This window comes from Pseudochaenichthys georgianus, chromosome 10 (assembly GCF_902827115.2).
Source record: "Pseudochaenichthys georgianus chromosome 10, fPseGeo1.2, whole genome shotgun sequence".
NCBI classification, from domain to species: Eukaryota; Metazoa; Chordata; class Actinopteri; order Perciformes; family Channichthyidae; genus Pseudochaenichthys; species Pseudochaenichthys georgianus.
In genome coordinates, this window is record NC_047512.1 from 31,999,572 (window position 1) to 32,019,787 (window position 20,216).

Below are 20,216 nucleotides of genomic sequence, written 5' to 3' on the forward strand. Positions count from 1 at the left end.
CTTCTAACACTGAGTTTGGACCCCCCTGCGGCCCCCCTGAAAAAAAAAAGTTTATGATTAAACGATTTCTTGGCTGACGGAATAGGCGGAATTAACTATATTTTTCATTCTAGTCGGACCCATTAGAGCGGTGCACTCAGGACCCATTAGAGCGGTGCACTCACTTTCACTGTCCGGCTGAAGCGTGCGAAAAACAAACACTTTTCATCTCGGATCATCAGAGGCTGTTGCATCCAAGAAAGACTGATTGAAACCTACGTTTCGAGAGACTACCACGATAATTGAAGGTGAGTTAAACTATTGTATCCGTGTAATTGTAGATGTAAAGTAGAGATGTAACTGTTCATTGCCTTTATTTTTATATAAATATTATATGGTGTTAGTGCAAAAATTGTACTATAACTTAAGCTGAAGCTAACAGTAATAACTGTAAGATATATCTGAAATAAATAAGTGTACTGAAACAAATACCAATAACTGTATTGTTTTCTTATGCGCAATTACTTCATACTGTCTAGTTCTCTTTTTCGTCCTGCATTTATTGTGCCCCCCTCAGAAAATAACTGGCCCCCCAGTGGACCCCCCAGTCAAATTGGTCTAGAACCGCCACTGCAAACGGGATCAAAAGATAATCTTTCTCTCTCCATTGACTTCAATACATACTTTTTCCGAAATAAGGTCCCATAGGGATAGACCATAGACTATAAAGGGATCGACGTTTGGAGATGATTTTTGGACTATTTGACCGCAACCAAAGATGCAGGAGCACTGAACAAATAGAACGTAGCATTTTACGTATCACGTCTCAGTTTTACGTGATGACGTCCTGTGGCAGGCACAGCTATGATGGCAGCCGTAGGTTGACATCGATACATTACCGAATATAAAGTATTTAAAAGTTAGCGCAAAACCCCTTACACAATATCATAGACATATTAACAGTTCGCAGATAGCACACACTTAAACACACACCCGCCCGGTTCGGGGAACGGTAAGTTCAGTGAGCTTTGCACTGTCGAAGTGTGTGTTGGTGTGTGTACAGTCAGTATGTATGTGCAGTGTGCAGGTAGTTACTCGTCTTTTCCATGTCTAGCACACACTCTTAACGTATCCGTCGTGCTAGCTGTGAACCAGAGGAGTGTGTTAGACCTGCACTCATCCTCCCAGCTGAGAGCCTCCATTGTCCTGCTCAGTTTGTAGCCTGCTATCAGCTGCAGGTGACCTAGCTAGCCCAAAGTGCTGCTGCAAACAGCCTGAAGCGAGCTAATGCTAACAACATGCAGCCAAACACGTCTTGCACATCCTAAATCAGCTGTCAACATGTCTCCTTGTAATGTGAAGCATCCCAGGTGCATCCCACTCTGAGGTAGCTTCCCTAATTTTGAGACTGGCATCTGTGATTTAACCCCAAGTGCAGGTTGTATCTCCTGCAATTAAAATTATACAATGTTAGCCAAATTGTTGGTCAGTATTTCCTAGGAATCATGTACTGAATGCCTTTGTCCTGCCACCTCTCATTACTTGTTCTGTCAGCATGTTGGGGTAGATAACTGTGTTTTTCCCTCCTTGCATGTGTCTCTTTACATGAAGTGGCACTATGCCCGCTGCCACTGTGGATCACAGTCAAAGAATATGTGAGGTTTGGGCAAATAACCTGGAGGAAGAGCTGAAGAGGATCCGACATGTCATCCGAAAATACAACTACATTGCTATGGTGAGATGTGCTAATAGAGAGTGCACACTGTGTGAAGCAGACAGAATTATTTTTCTGCATAACGGGTTGTCTGTTTCTCTTACAGGACACAGAGTTTCCAGGTGTAGTAGCCAGGCCGATCGGAGAGTTCAGGAGCAACGCCGACTATCAGTACCAGCTACTGCGCTGCAATGTAGATCTGCTCAAGATAATCCAGCTGGGCCTCACGTTTATGAATGAACAAGGGGAATACCCTCCGGGAACATCGACATGGCAGTTCAATTTTAAGTTTAACCTCATGTAAGATTACTTTTGGGCTTCTTTCACTCCATATGTGGCATTTAAATGCATCCATTGCATGCATGTGAGTGTTTATGAACGAGTATCTCAGCTCACTTACAGCATACACCAATGAAACGGTAATAAAAGTTACACATTTATCAGTTATCCTTTATAAATACTATCAATACGATGCATGTTGTTTGATGTAAAAATGTAGAACTTGGAACTCCCAGGACAACACCTCAGATGCAGATTATTTTTATAATTATGAGGTTCAATTACTGTTCTCGTACCAACATTGTGTTTGATATAATAACCGTGTGGTGTGTGTTTGTCTTCAGAGAAGATATGTATGCACAGGACTCCATCGAGCTCCTGACCACTTCAGGGATTCAGTTCAAGAAGCACGAGGACGAAGGCATCGAGGCGCTGTACTTTGCAGAGCTGATGATGACGTCAGGTGTGGTGCTCTGTGACGGGGTCAAGTGGCTGTCTTTCCACAGGTACTCTAGGTATTCTGCTTTTGCAGTAAGTCGCTTTTTTTCTATTATATTCTCTAGGCATCTGCATAAAGAAAAAGGAATCGTATAGGTTTGCCCTCCGTTTTCTCTCTTTGTCAGTTAATTAAAGATGAAGCATATATCTTCCACTTTCTCCCACTCTTCAAAAATCAAGCCAAAATATCTTTTATAAGATTCTAGCATCCTACGCTTAGGACGAAATTAGCAGCCAGAGTCTGTGCAATATTAATAGGGGATTGGACCGCCTGGAAACCAACTAGCTGCTATAACCAAGTAGTGTTTGGACCACGGTCACTGATTTGCTTTTTTGAAGACACAACAACTCACCATTATATCTTTATAAATACATTTATAATCCAATTGACCTATGTTCTATGAAACAGAATTTTGATTTGTGTTTCAGAAACATGCAAATGTCTTGTACTGTATGGCCACACTAGATGGTGCGACTCTGACTAACTGTTTGCAGATATGCTGCTAAACTAGCTGGCAACATGGTCAGTGACTGTATGAACTATAGATTATATTAACAGATCTTTATTTTGAAAAACAGACAATCACAGTTATGAAAACTCTTAAATTACAGGTACAAATCCCGATCCTCCCTCTCACAGATGTCAATCATGACGTCCCACCCCCTTTCATAGCATCATATTATTAAAACCATCAGAAAAATGGACACATCACCGTAATTACAACGACCTCAAATGACATGTAATTTGATTTTTGTTGTTTACTTTAGACCATGTCCCTTCATTAACAAGGAAAGGGAGGGGTCTTTGACCTATACTGCAGCCAGCCACCAGGGGGCGATAGAGTCATCATGTCTGCAGTGGGATTTGACATTTGACTTAATGACTTAACATCTTGCAAAAGTGCACCACATTCGGACGGAGAAATGCACCGGGTTCTTCTGTCTTTCTAGTAGCTCTATAGCCCCATCCACGAGTAACGTTTCCACGTCAGGTGTTATGTATGCTAGCAGCAACTCAATTATACAAACATGGGTTAATGATTAGAGGTAACGGAGTTATTCATTTTGTTAAAGTTTCAGCTATTCTTCTGTCATCACATTATTTAATACGATTTGTTAAAACACTGTTGTTAGTTTTACCTTATTGTTTTCTTCCCAAATGAACCGGTAACAGTACCGTTAAAAGACCGGATTGATAAGCGGTATCCATAAAAGTAGTTGTTCCGTTAAAACCTTAGCGATACCCATCCCTACTAGTGGCTCCATTAATCAATTTTTAAACAACCATATTTTTATGTTGATCATTTTGTCATATTGTTTATACTAACGCAACACAAATTAACGCGGCACTGTGACCCCATTTGCACTGTTTGCTTCTTTATCCCAGTTCAGACGGTTCAATTGTGTACATCTGAACACCCAGGGCAAAATGTAAATCAGCCCAACTACAGTCTGCTTTTACTCCTGGGTTGAAACGTTTAATGATATTTGCTTTGGCCTTAGAGAAGTGTGTTATATTTTTTAGTTCTTTATTTATTACGTTGTGTGTCTTTACCTTAGTGAGAGGTAAGATGTTACGCAGAACTGTGGCCGTTTTTGTCTCTCACCTAAAATGAAGAAAAGTCTCCTGTTGAAATTCGCTCTCCAATTTGCTGCTCGATTTAAATGAAAACATGTCTTATTATATTGGTCTCTGATAGTTAGTGGTAACTCTTTATTTTTTTAGCAAATGTCTACAATCTGCTGCTTAACATCTTCGTTTCATACTCAGTTTCCCACTGTGTCTCCATGGCAAACTGAGGCTAAAGATAACCAGGCTTTGGAAAATAAACAAAGCTTAGGTTTGAAACACCACTGTCATCCCTTTCAGGTATTTAGAACACTCCTTTATCAACAGGCTCTCATGTTATTTTGTTTTTCATTTATTTATTTTGTATTTATCATTGTATTTCTTCATTTCATCTAAATTTGTGTGGTTTATTGGAAATTAACTACATTTTTGGGATAAAATTGCCGTTATGAATACACTGAACATCTTCTAATTAGTAGGATGCTTGCTGTTAAATCAAAGGCCCGAACCACAAGATACTTTTTTAGGGTAACGCCGTGGCTTTGTGTAGTTATCTGTCCTCAAATGTACAGACTGAACAGGGATGTGAACAAGACCTCTTAAAACCTCCTGCTGTGTGCACTTTATAAAACACAGTTAAATTGTGTGTATGTGTTTTGTAGTGGCTATGACTTTGGATACCTGATCAAGATTCTGTCCAACGCTAACCTGCCTGAGGAGGAGGTGGACTTCTTTGAGATTCTGCGCCTGTACTTCCCCGTCATTTACGATGTCAAGTACCTCATGAAGAGTTGTAAAAACCTGAAGGTACCTTAATAAATATTTCAGCAGGTAGCACAGTGTCTCCTGTTGTGATCTTGTTAGTGGTTTTACTTTGATACAATGCTTGTATTTTCAGTGACTGAGTTTGTTTTGTTTTCAGGGCGGGCTGCAGGAAGTGGCTGAGCAGCTGGAGCTGGAGAGGATCGGACCGCAGCACCAGGCCGGCTCCGACTCCTTACTCACAGGCATGGCTTTCTTCAAGATGAGAGAGGTAGGCTCCTCCAATCAGGGTGAAGAGTTGTGTATCCAATTTTTATTTCACAAAACCAGCCCAAAGCATAATTTACAGCGATAGCTCGGATTGTTTGAAATTGAGATGACACAAAAGCGATAGCAACCACATTTTAAAAAATCATTAAAAGGTCAGGCTTAATTGAAAACAATGCACCGATTTACCTTGCCCTCAGACAGCCCTTTCTGACAACCAATTGAAGCTTTTATCTAAACTCACTTCCACGCAACCACACTCCATTCATTTAAAGGGATAGTGGAAATTGAACCCCAAATAGTTTCGTTTGAACTTATATACAAGCATAATTACGTACCAAAACAATCACACCTGATTAAAAAAATATAATAATTGCCTTACGCATGTTAGAAGCACTTTATTGCAGCTTCCCCGAACTTTTTTAGAAACGAAATGATCGATTCAGCCAAACCGGAAGTGAGGAAAACTCAGGAAGACGAAACGATAACAAACCACGGCGTCTATGCAGAATGAACGTGGAAGGGCAAATATACCAGACAAAGAAGAAGGATTGTACGAGGTATCCAGTGATGATAGCGAGTCAGAAACATCCTCTCGGCTTTCCTGCGAAAATGTAGTTTTAGGAACTGAATCTGAATCCGGTTCAGTAAGCGACGATGGTGAGAATATTGAGCCAGACGATGGACCATTACGTCCTTATTTGTTCGAGCCCGAGGTGATGGAGTTAGTTCACGGCATGGGCAATGGCGAGGATGACCAGGACCAGGCGCCAGATGATGCACCCCTACGCACAAATAATCTTGACTGGTAGGTCCCTAAGCATAGTTCACGCTAGGCGCTATATTATATATTGCAAAAGTTGGCATGCATGCACTGTAGGCCTATGGCTATGCCCGAGGATGACTGCATGTAGGGTACATTTCATAACATACCAGGGTCAGGTTCACATAAATTATCTTGTCACATTTATTATTGTATATGTAACAGCCTTATGGGCATTAATTACATGAATAAATTTAAATGAATTGTATACTAGCATGATATACAGCTAGAGCCAATCGGTCTTTTGACGTAGTATGGTCCTAATCCTAGGCTAGCCAGGCTGCCTGTCAAGTGTAGGCTGTACTCACAGTACTGTTAGTCTATCATGTCTATATGATGACTGTAGTGTACACATTCGACACTGTGTACCGGATTATCGGATGACGAGGCCTCCGGTCGCCTAATCGACAGGCAATAAATGGCGTTGTACACAATGGTACAGGCTAATGATGCATTAAATCAGCCAGAAAACATAATAAAATACTCGTGCCTCGTCCAATGTTTGTGCCCGTCTTCCTTTGTTTTCGTCATCACCCGAAGATTCCCGAAGTATTTCGTTTCATTGAGAGGGCGTGGTCGGGAGCAGTAAAATTGAAAATAAAATGAAACTAGGCGCATGAAATAAAAAAAAAAGGTTTATTATGCTTATTTTTAATAAAAATACATAAGTTAAACCCAAAATTCGCGGATTTCCACTATCCCTTTTAAACAGTACATTTTCACTTACCGTAAGTTGCTGGTTCACTGATACCCTCATCAGTTAGTTTGAAGCCAACATTGTAATTTATTCCATGTCAAGACGTATTCAGATTATTTACTTAAGTAAAACTATCAATGCTGCAGTGTCAAAATAAGTAAAAAGTCCTTAATTCAGAATTGTACTTAAAGGTCCCATGTCATGGCCATTTCTACTAATCATAATTCCATTGCTGAGGTCTACTAGAATAGATGTACATTGTTCAATGTTCCAAACTCACATTGGTTTCTCATACAGCATCTCTGTATAGTATGTGTATTCACTCTCTGTCCTAAACGGCTTGTTGGAGCTCCTGCCCGTGAGGCCACTGTGCTCTGATTGGTCAGCTCGCCCACTCTGTTCTGATGAGTCCACCACCGTTACAGCGGAACATCAGTGATTATGTGTTACAATGGCGTTAGCAACCAGAAAATGACACCAGTAATGACAATCAGATGAGAATGCTGCGTGGGGTCTGGGTCGTTGCACGGCTCGCTGCTGGAGCGGACAGTGTGATCTGGGTTCATTTCCTACTTGCTGCGTGGGATCTGCGAGACAGGGAGACATCGCGAATGGACGCGGGAAGGGGGCGGGTGATGAGAGTCCTGCATCGACGGGTGTCCCGCAAAAAAGGTGATTAGCGGGTGGTATTTTTTCAAACGCTTTTTTCCGGGTTTGGTTCTGGGTAAAACAAAGATGATGCGGGTCGGGTCGCGGATATTGCATAATAAATATATTAAAAATAATAATAAATTAGTTTAATGTTTAAAATCCTCAGACCTCTCCCCCGCGGGACCGCGCATAATCATAACCGCGCATCAATCTGCTGCTGTGCGCGCCACATTAGAAATGGCTGAGGTGAAGCTCTCTTGCGAAGAATACAGCATTTTCAATAATAACTTCCTCAAGAGCGAAATCCAACGTCTGGGAGGCTTTTGGTGTCATCCTAGATGGAGAAAAGAACCAACATCCCACGCTTTTTGAGACAAATATGCAACTGCGTGTGTTAATAATTGCACGTTTTCACTGCTCATATATATGCGGGGTCGGGTTGCGGATCTTGTGCCGTCGGGTTGCGGAACTAATTGGCAATATGTGCGGGTCGCGGGGCGGGTTCGGTATTGCACGTTGCGGGAGCGGGTCTTGAAAATCAGACCCGTGCAAATCTCCAACGAGGCGTTCTGGGGCAGCACAGACAGGTCTTTTCTGTGTTAGAGTTTTACTCGCTACAGGGTGTACTTTGAGGGTTTGTGACTGCAGACCGTTTACATGCACAAGGGGACGGGTAATAACCGGAAAAGCATGACATGGGACCTTTAAATAAAAGTAAAAAATATTTTCATAAAAATGTACTTTTAAGTACCAAAAGCACCATATATATTAAATTATTATATTTTATAATATTATATTGTATTTTTGATGCATTATTGTGTTCATCATTTCAATGTTGAACTTAATAATTGGATGTAGGCCTACTATTGGAGAGCAACACATATAATATATGATCATTTATTATTTGATCTATATTTTGTTTTGATTATTTAAATCAGAAAATGAACAAGTAACTAAATCTGTAAAATAAATGTAATGGAGTAAAAAGTAAATTGTTTGCCTACCTGATGTAAGACAGTGAAAGCATAAAGTAGCATAAAATCAAATGAAAATACTCAAATACTTTTGAGTACCTTCATTTTTGTACAATACTTGAGGAAATGTACATTCAACCATTGTCTAGTGGAAATATTTAGGACTGATATTAAATACAAAATCAGCGAAAGTGGAAAATAAGTATAATATTTGTAATCACTGGTGTGTAATGAGGGCTCCTTATTTTTTGCCTTTTTTAATCAAAGGAGATCAGAGCAACTATTCTCTGAGTCCCAAGGGTTCAAAACAAACTACGATTCATCACATATACTATGATCCTAAAAGAAAGTGAAAGTGTCTCTTCTCAACATCGTGTGTTTTCATCTTCCACAGATGTTCTTCGAGGATCATATCGACGATGCAAAGTACTGCGGCCACCTGTACGGGCTGGGCTCCGGCTCCACCTACGTCCAGAACGGGACGGGGAACGCTTACGAAGAGGAGGCCAACAAGCAGCAGTCGTGACACCCGCCCCACCGCCCCTCGGTCCACGTGCACCATCAGTGTGACCCCAACCGGACGATTATCATGATATTGGAATAACAAAAAAGCTCTCGCATCATTTAGCAAGCTGCTTCTCATAGGCTCTGCTCACCTTAGATACGTTAAGGAAAGTCACAGCTGTCCTCACACATGCTAGCTTCATGTGTGTGACTTTTATTCCTTAGAATCGGTGTACACGTTCTGGTGGAGTTTAAAATATTTAAGAGGATGGGATTTTAGTTTCCCTCAAAAGAAACGTTCTGTAGAAATGTTTTGCACTTTAAAAGCTCTAACCTGATTTTATATGGAAAGCTGAAAATGTTTCTGGTGTCTCTCTCCTCTTTGTTGCCTTTTCTACGTTCCCGTTTGACACACAAACCTTTAGTCTCACAACAACCTCGCTCAGCCTTAAAATGAGCTGCTTATATTTTAAACTTGAATTTATTGCGCCCTCTGTCATTGGAGCTTTGTATGATAATGATAAAGGGAGTCGGTGTGTTTACGTGCACATGAATGTTTTGTTTGTAATAAGATGTTTGTTATGTCCTGAATACGCTCCAATCAGACTAACAACACAGTTTCCTCTTTACTATCAAAGTTTTCCGTGTTTATTCTTCGGAGCAATATGGATTTTTTTTGTGCATGTTAGCAGCAAAGCATTATGGTCTTGCAACTATTTCTACTGAATTTAGACCCTAAGAAAGAATTATAAAGTATAGAACCCCTCGCCTGCTGTAAGACACGGTGAGGCTAATCTTGAATACTCTGAAGAGAGTGTTTTAATTGAGATGATAAGGTTTACTAGAGTTTTGGAGTCGTTATAACGAAGACAAACCTTTTACTCAATGGGAAAAACTACAATTAGTAGTTCTGGCCTTTTGAATGAGTTTCTTTTGTATTGCTTTCCAGTTAATTCATGCTGCGTAGAAGAGCCGCATGTTCTCCTCATTTGAATAAATGCTGTGTTGTTATAGTAGTGTCCTGAACTTCCATAGGTGTGTTGAAGTGTAGCTTCAACATGCGTTCACCTCCCTGACCCTCAAACACATCTTTCACACTGTTACGGAAGGAGGATTGTTGTTAGATTATTTTGTAAATAAAGGCATGAAACTTTTCTACCATAAATGCTCTCAGACTTTACATTACTAAACACTTTGAAGTTTAAGCCCTTTGCATATGTCCGGTCTCCTGTTAAAATGCTTATGACCTCAGTCATTTACATCATTCTTCTTATACCTTTGAGTTCGAGGATGAGTTAAGTAATAATGTTTGGATACTAATACCACAATTTGTATACTAATACTTATATTAGAAAACCAATGTTAATATGTGTATACTCATACTTACATTCAGATGAGTTGAAAACTAATAATCAAATACTAATATTCTGATAGTTATAGTAATATTTGACTACTAATATTCATATGAGTTGAAAACTAATATTTGGATACTAATGTTAGGATGACTTGAACATTAATATTCAAATACCAACACTAATATTTGGATACTTATAGTAATATTCTGATACTTATATTAATATTTGGATACTAATACTAGTATTCTGTTACTAATACCAATATTCAGACACCAATATTAATATTTTGATTTGTTCAAAACTAATATTCATACAGTAATATTTGGAAACTTAACATTAAAATGCGTTTAAAACTAATATTCAAACACTAAAATGTTTATTTGGATACCAATACTAATATTCCAAAACAAATACTTATATTTGGGTACTAATATTCATATTGTAATACTCAAATTAATAATATTCAGAAACTAATACTTATATCAAATCTAATGTTAGGATACTAACAGTAATGTCCGTACCCTAATACTAATAATACAAGGATGGTTTGAAAAATAGCATTCTGATACAAATACTAATAATAGGATACTGATACTAATATTCAGACACTAATACTAGTACTAAAGTGTGACTGTAGTGTGCCCTGTTCTGGAGATATCCTCACTGGAGTGCAACAAAGAGCTGAATCGGGAGGCTGGAGACGAGATAATTTTTATTGTTATAAGGCATCACAACTTTACAGTACATCGCCTCACAAATATTTTCTCTGGAGTCATAGAGAGAGAAGAATAGAAAAATATAAATTGAAGCATACATTCTACCAATAGTAGGCTATAACAGCCATTTACAGCCGAAGATAAGAAGAGACTCACAAAGTGAAAATATCCTGTACAAAGCAGCTGGGCCTTTTTTTTTTTGCTCTGCGGTACATCCACAAATTCCCATTGCGAGTTAGAAAAACACTGGACAGTTTCTGCTTTTTGAGCCGCAGCATTACATCGAAGCTTTGCTCGCCTCCAGAGACGGGCGGGGGGCTTCTGTCCAGCAGTTTGACGTGTACCAGGGTACCAGACAGCAGTTTGGATACTTGGCAGGGGAAAACACTGTCACGGCACCTGCAGTGTGACAGCAACATCCTCACTCATGCTATAACCAGTAAGAAGAGCCCTTATTCAAATGGAATTACTAACCTCTACACTTTCTTTTATTTTGTTCAGTCCAAGCAAAGGGGGTAACATCTTTCACTACAAATGGGTGTGATTGAGTTGACATCCTGAGATGAGAGCATGCATCAATCCCCCCCTCCAGAAGTAAATAAATGGCTGAAGAAACATCACTTACATCACATTAACACCACTACAAGTCTATACTCAATTTGGCAAACTTAAAACAGCATTTATTTTTGTGCTAAGCTACGAGAATGACATAAACGATCCTTATTTTTCAGTATCACAATAGCAGCTCAGAATGATCTCCTAGTGTACAAAGTGTTAAAAAGCACCCCTCCATAGCTGCTCTGTGCTTATCATGTACAAACGTGATTGTTGGAATGCAATTTTAATTTCAATTCCCGTTCTGAAGCCCTAATACTTTCAGGAGAGCAGCAAAAACTGTTGGTGATAGCAAAAAGAGTAATACCGATGATGATAAGCTTTTTTTCTGCTGTGATATCCGTCGCGTAAACCACTCAGAAGCAAGGTGAATTATGGGAAACAACAATTCTTGATGATGTCATCACCATGTCAAGTTCTGATAGTCACAAACACTGAGGACGGTGCCGTACACCTGTTGAATGAAAGACATATTATTGTTGATTTCATAACTTGATACGTGGATAGATTCTATGAGACTGTGAACTCACCTCTTCTGGGTTGAAGACGTCTCTTGTTTCTCCACCACAGGTTACGCCTCATGCTCTATGGTCATCGCCTGGTTACTGGCACCTGAATAGACACATGTGCTTCCTGAAGTCATTCAAATTAATAATAATAGTACAAATAATGTAGCCATTGCGCCTAAATGTGGACATTCATTGGTTTTGCTTAATAAAAAAAAAAAGATTAGTTGTGCCTGTGTTAAACTTGTTGGCCAACTTGTAAAGGAGTGTGGGGGAGATATGTTAGCCTTAGCAGACCATTTACATGCACAAAAAAACCTATAACACACTACAGGAAAGGGAAACCTCCGAAAAACACAATAGGTCCACTGAAAGTCATGCATTTATTATATTTATATTTATCAGGCATTCAATCTATCCATCACTACAAAGAATATTTGTGTACTATTTTCTACAATGTTTGCCCCATGGGCCAACTGTTTTCAAGTCTTTTTTGCAAAAGTAAATTAAAATGCATTCGAGTCAATGTTCTTGCTAATAACACTGACTGTGAAAACCAATTCTCCTCGCATATATTACAGAGAAAATGTTCTGTGTTTGTGGTTATTGCATTGTGAAGACCAACTGGCATTAAAGAGGTACAATCAGGACTTCATAGTAGTTTTTATCAAGACTGACATTGGTAGAAACGTGTATCTCAGAAAAACATTTTTCTTGGGGTTATTTAAGCAAGTGACTATAAAAAAACATCATAAATAGTATAACATTATCTCACCCTTCCTGTCTTTGTCTGTTGCGATGTCACTCTCTGTCCAGGAGGGGGTGCTGGTGAGCAGCCGACTCTGAGACTCCCTCAGCGGCTTGGAGGGGAACTGGCGTCCGTCTGCTGCACTGTAAACACGCACACAAATATACAGATTTATGGACATAAATCATGAGCCTAGGAGGAGTATTTACTTCTATAAATAAAATACTCCTAAATCCTGCAATCCATATATGATCTGAATGATTAATTAAAACTGCAAGACTGTAACTGCTGCAAGGTGATTCCCACGCTTCATTAAACCTAAAGGGTTAATAGACCAATAGGCGCTGATTTGCATTTTTCTCTTTAGTTTCTGTGCTTTACTTTTTCTTTTATGGATGTGTGTGTTCCTTTTGTCTGCCTTACATCTTGTTGACGGGGGTGGAGCCCGTGGGCGAGGCAGCCTGCTCCACGTCCAGATTCACCAGACAGGCCGGGAACGAGCAACCATCGCCTAAACTGGAAAGTCAAGCGAAAAAAAAAACGGAGTTGGAAAATGTCTAAATAAAAACCTGGATATATATCTGTTCAATAGTTTAGGTGACATAGGAAATATATATGTGTACAATATATGTATGTTATTCTATTCTAGGGCTAATATAAAAAGTTAAAGTGAGTCTATTATAACAAACTGACGATACTGGGACTACCAGTGGCAGTTATAGGATAATAATAATAATAATAATAATAATAATAATAATAATAATAATAATAATAATAATAATAATAATAATGATAATAATAATAATAATATTATAACAGCTAAAAAACAGTGAACGAGTACCACAAGGAAAAGGGAAAACATTTTAAAACATGTTCCAATAAAACTTAAATGCACTCTCAATTCAGTTTTTTGGGGAACCTTGTTTTTTTCATCAATGATGGTCGCAGTTCTTAACAAATGGTTATCGTTGTAAAACAAAAATCAGATAACTATTTGGCTTAAAATAAGTATGTTTTACACAACTTGAGTTACATTCATAAATTGAAACAAGTTAACATTTAAAATATGTGTTTGACAATGAACTACTGTTGTATGGGAATATCATTTTTAGGATATTCTTAAATAGAGAACTGATGAATCATTAGCTAGCATTAGCCCCATAAGCTAGCATTAGCCTCATTAGCCAGCTGTCATACCAGAGAAGTAAAGCTGTAGCAGCCAGAAAGGTTTTCATTGAGTAGGCCAGGGGTGCAATTTCTTTCTTATGAATTTAGTTTTTTATTCATAAAGATAAGAATGGTGTGTAGTCTTTTAAACATTACATAGTCTCAGTTGAATGTCTCTATTTACTGTGTTTGAGTATAACAGGGTATTTTGACTGAACAAATATTAGCAGTTGTTGCAAATAATGTAACAACATGGATTTCCGTATGAAGTTACAACTGGATCTGATCAAGCGGCAAACTCTGGGGGCAGAGCAGGGGCAGAGCCAGGAAGCCCATAAGGAAGTGCCACAAACTGCAGCTCATCTATTGGCTGATAGGGGATGGCTGCAGAAAGGAGCAATTTCCATAGACCCCCCATGTTAAAATGGCCAACTTTACAGCAGAAATAAACATGTTTCTACCCATGGATGCAATAAAAAATTATTCTGGATATATTTAGATTCCACCTTCATGACAATGGATTGGGGAGTGCATTTTTTTTATAACGCACCCCTTTTAGTTATATTAGGTCTTAACGTTTTTGCATAAATTAGGGCGTGGTCACTTTGATGGACAGGTCTCTGCGGTGACTGCTGCTTCTAGCTTGCTGTCCCTCTGCTAGCTACGTTAGCTCTGTTAGCACCAGGATGCTACAGGGGCTCAGCTGCGAGGCTGATCCGGGGAACACAACTTGAACTCGGACGTGTTTGTTGTGTTGGTGCCTGGTGGAGTATTCTTCATTTAATTATCGGACTTTTCTTATGCCGCCTCGGCTCTGCCTCTTTGCCCTTATTTGGATCAGGCTGGAGCAGGCGGGAGTTAGACTTTGACGTCACTGTCGAGACGTAAGTGGCCGAATCCGCCTACCAGTGGCGAGCCGTCATGGCCCTCTAGAGGGCCTAAAGTAATCTAAAAAATAATATTTGAAAACATTAAAAAAAAACATTTAAAAAAAATATTTTTCATTAGTTTTACGAAAATAACTTGATTTAATTGTATTTAAAATAACATTTCCAATTAAATAAATCCTTCGAATCTGCCTGTTCAGTGTTATGTTGGAATGTGAATGCCGTCTCTGCGAGTTATGTGAAGACGGGAGAGCTTGTTGGTCCCTCTGTACATTCACAGAGGGTCCGCTATAGTAACTCAATGAGAGAGTAATGTCAAATGACAGTACCAATATATATCTTCCCTCTAAATGGGTGGGCTTTATTTTCGCGGACTTTATGACAAGTTCCGCCCGCTGTGAAGTTTATGCATGTGTATAAGGTGGTGCAGTGACGTGTCCTAAAACCTGGAAGTAAGATGCGCTCGGGTTCCCTCCATGGATGTATAATAAGGTTCCCTCGACAAAAGAGCAATGGGATTTCTCCATAGGATTTTGGAAAATAGCTTGAAATAAGGTCTGTGGAAAACTAACCTGTTAGATAAATGCACGTTTTGTTCAGCCGGATAATATCCACATGTCTACCCTACTTTTATAATTTTCTAATCATAAATCTAATCGATAGATCGATATATTTATGATTAGCATAAGTTCGTTCATGATGGCTCATGTCAGTGATAGTGATGACATCGTTGCGAAATTATTAACTGAGTCATTTTCAAGATTGAGTTACAATGATAAACTGGAGTGGCAAAGGATCAGCTGAATGACCCGCCGTCAAGTGCTTCATCCAAAAGGACAGGAGGATGGACTTTGTGTTTGAGTGATTTGATCATCAAAGGTAGGCTTAAGTCATTTTCAATGTGGGCCGCCGTGCCGACTTAATTCATTTGTAATTGTTACTTGGCTGTGGGTGCCCTGTCATGAGAGGTGTTTATATAAATGGTGTTGTTTTGTGTGGTAGAGGGTCGCTGTCATTGATTGCACCCCGGGCCGTTGTTTGATATTCCGCTTATTACGCTGTGACGTAATAACTCTTCTTTTTTCGAGGGAAGGGGTGGGTCAGAGGGCCTAGGTATAAAAGTCACGGCTCGCCACTGCCGCCTACTAAGGGTTTCTCAGCAACTCTGCAGAAACCTACGTATGGGTGACGTCACGGACACTACGTCCATTATATATACAGTCTATGGATCTGATGTGTTCTTCACAACAACATATTTAGTTTTATAGATGAATGTTGATATTAGGGGATAATGTTTGGACATCAAATGCCAAAAAGCGGTAAATGTGAAATAGTATTCACTCGGGCAGAATGAATTAGCAATATCGTCAAAGCTGGAGCTTCAGCATGAATTCACAGCGGTGTTGTTGTTTATTGGAGCTAATGCTCGCACGTCTCCTCTGAGACTTTTCCCTCTTTTGAACCATTTTGTTTCAGACTAAGTGACAGCACTCTCTGATCCCCGAGCTGAGGACTTCCCTCGTTCGACGCTTCTCTAAAGTCAATGTGTACCAGTGCTGTGCATAGTGATGCTAGACTGAATTTGCATTATAACATAACTCATAAACTTTTCATATCCACATAATGTGCTTATCCACAGTTTTACTGACACTGACTACAGTTGCATGGAGTAATGGTTCTTGTCGTTTTGGACCTGCTTGTCCTTCAGTCCAGACTCAAGACTTGTCAGTCATCAGGTTTAGTTAACTATCAAAGAACCTTCCAAAATAAGTTATAAATAATTAACACGTGATTCAGATTTATTTGGCTTACCCTCCTTAAAGGGATGGATCAGTGGGGTTGTTTAAGGTGCTTATCCATAGTCATAGTATTACCTACAGCAGATGGCAGTACGATAGCCAGTTAGCAGAAATGGAGTAAAGTACCAGAAGAAGGTAGTAAAGCAATGTACTGCATGGGGAAGCGGGACTTTAAAAGGAGTAAAGAAAACAGCTTCAGTCCCCCATCAGAAAAGGTCTGACAGAAAGGTAAAGATATGTAAATATTGTAAATATAGCAGACGATAATGTGCTGGTACTTCTGTCTGTTTCTCCAAACTGTCATCTACTGCACGTAATACACTGACTATGGATAGGTACCTAATACAATCCTACCCCAAAGAATCCTAACTATCTCCTTCAATCTTATGGTGTTTTTTTGTGAATATAATTTTATTTATATAATGCCCATTCGACCTTACCCGGAGAAAATAGGAATTGGCCAGTACTTCACTTCATCCCCAAAGACCTGGCGGAAGTTCTTACTCAAGCCCAGACTGAAGCCGTTCTTATCGGTGCCGTGGCGAAACACCGGAGAACGTACTGCCTCTGAGAGGACACAGGGAGGAGAAAAGTGAGTCTGGCACGGAGATAGATTAATTCAGCGCTCCCTCTCAGTCTTTATATAGATTATTAGCAGGAGCTCATTCAGAAAACTCATGAACTGCTGAATGGCTGCAACAAACTGTGAATGAAAGTGTCAGTTCTGTTTTACAGAACTGACGCTGTGCCACCATGTGTGACTCTCCATATCAGTGTCTGTTACTAAGCTGCTTACTGCTCAGAGCCATGTGTCTTTGCATTACACTGTAACATACTCCACTGGATAATCCAATCTCCGCAACACACGGACAAAGTGCCACTGTGCACACATGATGAGAAACTGCTGTCTGATAACACAGGCTCGTCAAATGACTGATAAGGATGGAGACTGACCGAGAGGAAAACACAACAAGACATCCATCTTCATCAGAGCAAAGACAAAGCAGATACACAGAGTAAACAGACACCGTATAATTACAGCACAGACGCAGGCAGGAAGCACCTACCCAGAGTGGATCTGTTCTTGCAGACGAGCCAGCAGTGGTAGGTCAGAAGAGAAGCCAGGCTGACGGAGAACGTGGAGGCCGAGAAGAAGAGGAACAGGATGTGGAACTTAGCTTGAGTGTCTGGGAGGCCGTTCTGAAGGGGAGTAACAGCATCAACAGAGCAGACACTTTGAGGCTGTGGGACCTGAGGGATTTCTACTCTACTGGAGGAGCTTATTAAAGGAATACTTCACCTCTAACATTATTCTTTGTTAAATTAATCTCCCCATGTTACATTGAATCATTTAAGGAAACTTCAATGCCTGTACGGTGAACACATTCAAAAACGGAGAAGGTAAATGACACAACATATCAAAGGCAATTACTATAAAGCCTTATCATTTTGGACATTTCCAAAAAATGGGTCACATGCTTTCCTGTTTTAACACATGTGTTTTGGAAGTAGTTAGCATGCGATTGGGCAGCTGAGTCTTGGATTTGTATTCATTTGCATTTACTTACTTCCATCACGATTTGTCTCAGTTTTTGTATTCTTTGTTCACCATGGATTCATGTGAAACAACTTTTATTTCAAGGTAACAGTGAGGGAGTAACCAATATACAATTTCTTATTTTGTGGTTGAATTATTCCTTTAAACTGTTTCTATTTCAGTGCCACTAACTAGTTGATCCATACCCGATATTCTCTCAGACGGAAATGTGCTCTACCTCCAGCCTTGTTAAAAGAAATCAAATCCCACATATTCAACATAGAATGCTTTCAGATTTATTCAGATTTGATTTGACATATTTTGTGCTAACACTTTTGTGTTGTGGTAGTATTGCCAGACTTACCAGCCAGAACTTGATGAAGTACTGAAGATCTGTGGCGGTTATAAAAAGGCAGTAGAGGAGCGAATATGCCAAGAACAGCATGAAGAACTTGTAGTTGGCGAACCCCACACAGTTGTTCACCCTGCAGCGAGGATGGAGGTATGAGAAGGGAAATGTTATCACTAGTACATCAAGTCTGCTGAATGTTGATAATGAGTCGAAAACAGAAGAACGGTAAATATTGGTGACAGGGGCTTTAGGGGTTTTGTGGATATGCACCTAAGTATTTGTATTTGAATCTATTTGAAGCCCTTTCTGAGACATAACAGATAAATGCATCAGATTTCTTTGGCCGAACTTTCTAATGAACCTCCAATCAGTTTGTTTCATGTGAATAAGGTGACCAGAGGCCTGTACTACGAATCCAGTTCAACATACCCTGGATATGTTTGAGTTATGGCAGTTAACTGGTGGCAGGGTATGGCTGGGGTAGGCTACAGCCATACCAACAAATGGCTTAGCCCCACCATGAACAATGATGTTAAAGTAAGCAAATTCAATTAAATAATAAGCTAAATGTTGAGAACACGGCTTGCGGAAATATACGGGTCGTGTCCACAACACACAAACTGATCCTGCTGTAACAACAAGTGCACGTTACTGATGCAATATGGTTGTCAAGAAGCTGACACAGATAAGGAAATATATGATACATTATGATGTGATATGAATGATAATGGGACACATCGAAGTCTGCACTCACAGTGCCACGGACTGTACATAATGTTACTTTGATCCGGTTACTTATGTTGTGGCAGATATTTAAGTAAGCTTTCTTAACGCTAATGTTATAATAGTCAGATTGCTCTGAAGAAGGGAGGTGATATTCTATTCATTTTCACGTTCACACAGTAAGTTGATCTTTGCCGGCCGGCATTCCAGCAACGGCAGTTTTTCTGTATTTCCTCCATCCTGTAATATGACTTGAAAGCTAACCTGCTCCGGAGCAGGTTAGCCGTTCAGCATTTAGTTACCATGGAGATCTAGGCCGGTAAGAAGTGAACTAGCATCGTAGGACCGGAAACCCAGAGTTTTCCCTGAAGTTAGCTCGCTAAGCGAAAATCTGGCTTCGTAGTACAGGCCTCTGGTAGTTTGAGAGCATAACAGAAAACAACAAATGATCCTGTTGATGTGTGAGCCGATGGCATGTTGCATTCTTATATTTAGCTACTTCCATGATAAACCAATGTTTGGCGAAAATGAAACTGGTTTTTTTTGTCTCCCCCCGTTTCCAGAATGTGTCATCCAGCAGGAGGAGAACAGTATCAATATTTGTCCAGTAAACAAGCTCCTTGTGCTTCCATGTGATGTGTTTACAAGCGCTAACGGGAAAGTGAAGAAAAATAATTCCCATTAAGCCTGAGTAAAAAAGCCTGAGGCAAAAGCGTATTTGTCATGCACTTACTTCCATAAAACATGTTCTTTCAGAAAGAAATACAAACAAGCTTATTCAGAATATTTTCCCTATATTCATTTGTAGATTTCATCCAATTCCCCTAGAGTAAGAATTAGATCATTCCTTATTTCATTGTTTAAACATAAGATTTCAAAGAACTTGCTTGTTCTTAATGCAATTGATCAATTGGGAAGGTTATATAGTGATATATATTAGTTTAAAAATGATAACCCTATTCAACTGTGAAATATATGCAGTTTTACAATACATATTCAAAAGCTGTTTTATCAAAATGAGTTTCATTCCTATGTATATTCTAAAAGTGTTCACAGACGGCTTAATTTTCATATATCATTCATAGACTAATTT

At 39.5% G+C, this 20,216-nt stretch overlaps 2 protein-coding genes across 3 annotated transcripts in view; one reads left to right on the top strand and one right to left on the bottom strand.

The window, feature by feature from the left end:
• Positions 1-824: 824 nt before the first annotated feature.
• On the top strand, positions 825-9,883 carry cnot7 (CCR4-NOT transcription complex, subunit 7). Of its 2 annotated transcripts, none has more exons than XM_034093125.1 (7): positions 825-991; positions 1,591-1,714; positions 1,800-1,993; positions 2,317-2,487; positions 4,703-4,847; positions 4,963-5,073; positions 8,609-9,883. In XM_034093125.1, the coding sequence occupies exons 2-7, from the start codon at positions 1,598-1,600 to the stop codon at positions 8,738-8,740; spliced, it is 870 nt and encodes a 289-aa protein (XP_033949016.1). In that variant the 5' UTR covers positions 825-991; positions 1,591-1,597; the 3' UTR covers positions 8,741-9,883. The 2 variants fall into 2 exon arrangements, with proteins under 2 accessions (XP_033949016.1, XP_033949017.1); XM_034093126.2 differs by having other exon boundaries at positions 2,317-2,478.
• An 889-nt stretch (positions 9,884-10,772) lies between these two features.
• The window catches only part of zdhhc2 (zinc finger DHHC-type palmitoyltransferase 2), a 29,578-nt gene continuing 20,134 nt past the window's right edge, over positions 10,773-20,216 (bottom strand). The window contains exons 7-13 of the mRNA XM_034093410.2: positions 18,413-18,533; positions 17,579-17,711; positions 16,952-17,078; positions 13,082-13,174; positions 12,686-12,801; positions 11,935-12,016; positions 10,773-11,858 (exon numbers count right to left, since the gene is read on the bottom strand). Of these exons, the coding sequence (XP_033949301.1) occupies positions 11,976-12,016; positions 12,686-12,801; positions 13,082-13,174; positions 16,952-17,078; positions 17,579-17,711; positions 18,413-18,533 (631 nt within the window). The 3' untranslated portion in view covers positions 10,773-11,858; positions 11,935-11,975. The remainder of the gene's footprint in view (positions 11,859-11,934; positions 12,017-12,685; positions 12,802-13,081; positions 13,175-16,951; positions 17,079-17,578; positions 17,712-18,412; positions 18,534-20,216) is intronic.